Raw genomic sequence first — 6,567 nt, forward strand, 5'->3', positions numbered from 1 at the left:
GCATCCTCCTCGTCAAGTTCCTCCTCAGCGCCAGCTACATCAATATCCTCCTCCTGGTGTACAACAATGACACCTTCATTATCCAAATCTGTAACTGCACTGTGGGTGATCCTTCCAGCATATGCAGAGGGCGTGCTGCAAATGGTGAAAGGAGCCACCTCTTCCCGTACAGTGATGGGAAGGTCAGGCTTCGCAACCACCAACACCCTTGGACTCGCTTTGGGGATTTGTGATGCCATGTCTTTAGAAGGGAGAGTTGTTTGCTGTGTTTTTGATGACAGCTTAACTCTCTTAAATTTTTTAGAAGGGGGGGGGGAGGAGGAGGGCTTATATCATTGGGTGTAGCTGAACGACTAGTCATGAACACGGGCCAGGGCCTAAGCCGTTCCTTGCCACTCCGTGTCGTAAATGGCATATTGGCAAGTTTACGTTTCTCCTCAGATGATTTTAATTTCTTTTTTTTGATCATTTTAGTGAACTTTGGCTTTTTGGGTTTTACATGCCCTCTACTATCACATTGGGCATCGGCCTTGGTAGACGACTTTGATGCTATTTCATCGTCTAGGTCATGACTAGTGGCAGCAGCTTCAGCATTAGGAGGAAGTGGTTCTTGATCTTTCCCTACTTTAACCTTCAATTTTTGTACTACATTATATACAGCATAAGAGAGCGTACCCCTAAACCACACACACCCGGCAAAGCCTTTAAAAATTATATGCAGCACAGGACAGTACCACTGGACTGGAGTTATACAGCAGTACCAATGGACTTATACTGCAGGATCAGTGAACTTTGTTATATAGCAGTACCAATGGACTTATACTGCAGGACCAGTAAATTTTGTTATATAGCAGTACCAATGGACTTATACTGCAGGATCAGTGAACTTTGTTATATAGCAGTACCAATGGACTTATACTGCAGGATCAGTGAACTTTGTTATATAGCAGTACCAATGGACTTATATTGCAGGATCAGTGAACTTTGTTATATAGCAGTACCAATGGACTTATACTGCAGGACCAGTGAATTTTGTTATATAGCAGTACCAATGGACTTATACTGCAGGATCAGTGAACCTTGTTATATAGCAGACTAGCAGTACCACTGGACTTATACTGCAGGATCAGTGAACTTTGTTATATAGCAGTACCAATGGACTTATACTGCAGGATCAGTGAACTTTGTTATATAGCAGTACCAATGGACTTATACTGCAGGATCAGTGAACTTTGTTATATAGCAGTACCAATGGACTTATACTGCAGGGTCAGTGAACTTTGTTATATAGCAGTACCAATGGACTTATATTGCAGGATCAGTGAACTTTGTTATATAGCAGTACCAATGGACTTATACTGCAGGACCAGTGAATTTTGTTATATAGCAGTACCAATGGACTTATACTGCAGGATCAGTGAACCTTGTTATATAGCAGACTAGCAGTACCACTGGACTTATACTGCAGGATCAGTGAACTTTGTTATATAGCAGTACCAATGGACTTATACTGCAGGATCAGTGAACTTTGTTATATAGCAGTACCAATGGACTTATACTGCAGGATCAGTGAACTTTGTTATATAGCAGTACCAATGGACTTATACTGCAGGGTCAGTGAACTTTGTTATATAGCAGTACCAATGGACTTATGCTGCAGGATCAGTGAACTTTGTTATATAGCAAACTAGCAGTACCACTGGACTCATACTGCAGGATCAGTGAACTTTGTTATATAGCAGTACCAATGGACTTATACTGCAGGATCAGTGAACTTTGTTATATAGCAGTACCAATGGACTTATACTGCAGGATCAGTGAACTTTGTTATATAGCAGTACCAATGGACTTATACTGCAGGATCAGTGAACTTTGTTATATAGCAGTACCAATGGACTTATACTGCAGGATCAGTGAACTTTGTTATATAGCATTACCACTGGACTCATACTGCAGGATCAGTGAACTTTGTTATATAGCAGTACCAATGGACTTATACTGCAGGATCAGTGAACATTGTTATATAGCAGTACCAATGGACTTATACTGCAGGGTCAGTGAACTTTGTTATATAGAAGTACCAATGGACTTATACTGCAGGATCAGTGAACTTTGTTATATAGCAGACTAGCAGTACCACTGGACTCATACTGCAGGATCAGTGAACTTTGTTATATAGCAGTACCGATGGACTTATACTGCAGGATCAGTGAACTTTGTTATATAGCAGTACCAATGGACTTATACTGCAGGATCAGTGAACTTTGTTATATAGCAGTACCAATGGACTTATACTGCAGGATCAGTGAACTTTGTTATATAGCAGTACCAATGGACTTATAATGCAGGATCAGTGAATTTTGTTATTTAGCAGTACCAATGGACTTATACTGCAGGATCAGTGAACTTATATAGCAGTACCACTGTACTGAACACAGGACAGCACCACTGGAATTATGGCAGCACCACCACTGGACTGAGCAGGACAGAGCACAGGACACCACCACTGGACTGAGCAGGACAGAGCACAGGACAGCACCACTGGACTCAGCAGGACAGAGCACAGGACACCACCACTGGACTGACCAGGACAGAACTACAGGAATGAGCAGGACAGAGGACACCACTAACACACCCTCCCTCTTCCCTAATCAATGCCCGAGTGAGGATGGCGGCGGGCAGCGGGGACTAATATGAATCCGGATCTCGCGAGATCCGACGGCGGGATTATGAGGTTTTGCCTCGTTTTGAGTTTTGCGATCGGCGGGAATCCGCGAAAAGTGCTCGAATTAGGCTCGGATCTGCACTGTTCAGGGGGTGTTCTGATTTCTGCAATCTGAGCCCGCTCATCCCTATTTAAAATAAATGCATGCTGCACTCAATTTGCATGCCTTAATGATTCAGGCCCAGAGTGCCTTAGATACATTGATATTTCTGCAAAATTATCTTTTATCATTCCGGGAGAGTTGGCAAGTATGGCGTTCCAGTGTAGCCACATCCAAGTCAAACTCAGGTGCACACAGAAGTATGCTGGTTTCCTGCCATGTCTCTTGCTCCAGCTAGAGATCTAGTCTAAGAGCTAGATTTACTATCAGGCGTGATGCATGGCGGCTTGAAGCCGCCATGCATCGCGGCGGTTTTCCGGCGGGTTTGCATTGCAAACAGCCGGATTTACTAATGGGCGCATATCAGCTTCAATTTGAAGCCGCCGGCGATGTCACGGCAGGATGTAATGCTCAAAGCCGCCGGCTGCTTTGAATAGAACATGGCGCTTTTGCTTTAAATGACGGCGCTTTTGTGTAAAGGCGGTTTTTTTGAAAATTACACCTGTCTCCTGGCCTGTTACTATTGGCTATTTTCAAACTCAGGAGATTTGACATCACAAGCCCTATATAAACCACTGGCCTGACACTTTTTTCTCTGATAGGGTTTTGAGGAGTTTTGAGAGAGGAGTTAGTTGGTTTGTGCTTTGTGAGAGTTGGTGAGAGTTGGAGTTTGGTGGATTGGTGGAGCGATATCTGATTGAAGTGTGAGTAGTCCTGTGGTATTTTTCTGTTTTGTACATTTATTTTCTCTTTTATTTTCTGTCTTGTATTTTTTGTATTTGACTTGTCCTTTGTCTGTGTTACTTGTGTGTGCCTGTGTGGAGAGTGTGTCTGTATTTAGTGTAGTTTGTCCTTTGTGTTTGTAAGTCTTTCTGTGTTTTCTGTGTTTGGCATTTATTTGTCATTATGTCCAGAGATAGGAGGGGAGAACAGGCTGAGAAGAGGGAGATGGAGGTTGAGGGGTCAGAGAAGGAAGAGGGAGAGGTTGAGGAGACAGGTCAGGGCAGGAAGACCAAGAGAGGGAGGAATGTGCGCTTCTCACATGATGAGAATTGTGTGTTGGTGCACAATATCGTTCCCTGTTATGAGGTCATACTAGGCAACCTGGCAGCCCGGAGTCCTCTAAGGCGGCGTCACTAATTGTGGGGGCGTGTCTGTGATGCCGTGAACGCAGTGGGCCCACTAAAGAGGACAGTGGCACACTGCCGCAAGCGGTTTTCGGATATAAAAAGGAGGCTGAAAGAGAAGATGGCCCAGGAAAAGAGGGCAACCAGGCGCACGGGTGGTGGCCCCCCTCTTCGTATTGAGTACACAACGTACGAGGAGGAGCTGCGACAGATAATGCCGGCAGAGATTGTCGAGGGGATAAACGTCCAAGACACGGATTCGCCCTCTTTTGGACAAGTAGTTGGTGAGTTATTTGCATATTTTACTCTAACAGTATTTATATTTTTTTTCTCTTTTTAAAACTGCTTTTCTCTTTTTAAAACTGCTTTTCTCTTTTTAAAACTGCTTTTCTCTTTGCAAAACTGCTTTTCTCTTTGCAAAACTGCTTTTCTCTTTGCAAACGCTTTTTCTTAAATTTTTTGTTTTGTTTTGTTTTTCAAAGTGTATTTTTGCCTCTAATAGTTTGTAAAGGTTTTTTTTCTCATAGAAAAAAAAAAAAAAAATTGCAAACACATTTGTGCAATAAACAGTATATTTGGAAATTGTTTTTTTCTGGAAATACATTGTATGCTTTTTCTAATACATCCAGAATCGCCAGGACCGCAGTTCAGTCCCAGTGCCAGACCTACACCTCCACCTTCAGCGAGAGATTCGGGCACAGACGAGCAAGCAGGTGCGTGATTTCTGTTTAGGAGAGAAATAATGGAGTTACTTGATTTTCTGTGCAAATGTTGCTGTCAATGTTGTTTTTTTTTCCTTTTTATTGTTTGCAATGAGAAGTTAGGGCTACATTTTACTAAACTGATATGTTGCCTATAGAAACCCATCAGAATATACCTTTACTTTATTTATTGCATTCAACAAAATGACAGCTAAAATCTGATTGGTTGCTATAGGCAACATCTCCACTTTTTATAGCATGCAGTTTAGTCAAAATAACCCAGCATGTACTACACAGTCCAAATGATAATGGGTATTAAAAGGATAATAAGTGCATCCGTAAGCAGATAGCATAGGACTAGAAATCAGGAATGCAAACATTGTGAAAGAATCTGTAGTTGCTAAAGAATATTCTTTCCTATCCAGTGGTCAGAATGCAATATACAAACATATTATATACTATATACTTACCGTCATTTTTCATACACAGGGCCCTCTTCATACCAGCCACCTCAGGCGGAGTCCCTGGAAATGTCCCCTGAGCCAGAGGATCTAACGACCATCACCCTGGTAACAGTGGATGCCCCTGTGTCTGGCCTCCAGGAAGTTTCACCTGGCCCTGCTGAACCATCACACCACCAACCTGCACCTGAAACTATGGACCCAGCCAGAGAAATGGCGCTGTCTATTGGCGCATTCCAGCAGCAACAGACATTGTTCATGGACAGGCAAACTGGCCACATGGCACAAATTGCGGCCCAGTTGAGGCGAATACACCGCTCCACTAGCCAAATCCCTGCTGCAATAAACCGGCTGGCAAGCGCTTTGGAGCAGACGAATGTGCAGCTGGCCCAAATGTCTGGGTCTGTGGACGCCATGCATTCCTCCGTTCGTGAGGGGAATGCCAATGTTATCCGGCTGACAGGCCAACTCCAGCAGGAACTGATTGCCCGCTTGCCGGCCCCTTTTTCATCGGCCTCCACCAGTACTGCTAGTACGCCGAGCAGATCCACACATAGCACTCCTCCAAGGAGAGGTGCTCGCACCAGGGGTGGGCGAGGGAGGGTAGAGAGTGGGGCTAAGCACAGTGATATGCCAGCGAAAAGACGGCGCTAGGGCAAAAAATGTATTCTTGGGGAATGTGTTGTGTAAGCGTTATACTTTTTCTTTTATTATGTTGTAATGCAATAAATGCTGTTATATTTTAATCATATCATTCTTTCTTTTCTTCCCATTAAACAAGAGTATACTGTTTTCTTTAAAACGATGCACTAATTTCACGTACACATTGACCTCTAACTGTCACTTTACAGGGATTTTAACAATTACAACATTCACAGTACACACTATCCTCTGTTTAAAGGGTCCAATTTTATTAAAATATTCCATTAATAAAACCATTGCACTGACATAAAATCAAAAACCAATATATGTTTTTTATTGTATGCACTTACATTTAAAGTAGTTTGTAATGAGATGGTCTCAAATCTGCCTCACCCTTGTGTGCTCTGCACATCACCAAATGGGACACGGGCCCCTACTTGTTCACTGTGTACTGCACAGTGGTGGGGTAAGTTGAAGTAAAGCTAGATTATGTATCAGACAGCAAGCCAGGATAATATCAGACACCTTAACAGGTGCATACATAAGCACCCCACCAAATATATCTAGGAACCTGGTTTACATGAGTACAAACATTGGTACTACGTCCACATCAGGCAAAGATTCCAGATTCATACGCACTTTAAATGCATGTAGAGTGGCCGGTAAACCTTTACATCAGTAAATAGGATTCAATAATACAGGATGGGAAAAAAAAACAAAAAACCTCAAATTACATGCCAGTTTGCCCATTTCCCATATACAATCCTAAAGGAGGAAACTTTGCACAAAATGGCTCTTTCTCTTATGTTAG

General features: G+C 42.8%; 1 protein-coding gene across 1 annotated transcript; it reads left to right on the forward strand.

Annotated features, from left to right (window-relative positions):
* The first annotated feature begins 3,997 nt into the window (after positions 1–3,997).
* LOC142142932 (uncharacterized) lies at positions 3,998–5,801 on the forward strand. Its single transcript, XM_075200696.1, has 3 exons — positions 3,998–4,236; positions 4,582–4,665; positions 5,143–5,801. Exons 1-3 carry the CDS (start codon positions 4,074–4,076, stop codon positions 5,766–5,768), a joined length of 873 nt encoding a protein of 290 aa, XP_075056797.1. The 5' UTR covers positions 3,998–4,073; the 3' UTR covers positions 5,769–5,801.
* The last annotated feature ends 766 nt before the right edge of the window (positions 5,802–6,567 follow it).

This window comes from Mixophyes fleayi, chromosome 3 (genome assembly GCF_038048845.1).
Source record: "Mixophyes fleayi isolate aMixFle1 chromosome 3, aMixFle1.hap1, whole genome shotgun sequence".
NCBI lineage: Eukaryota > Metazoa > Chordata > Amphibia > Anura > Limnodynastidae > Mixophyes > Mixophyes fleayi.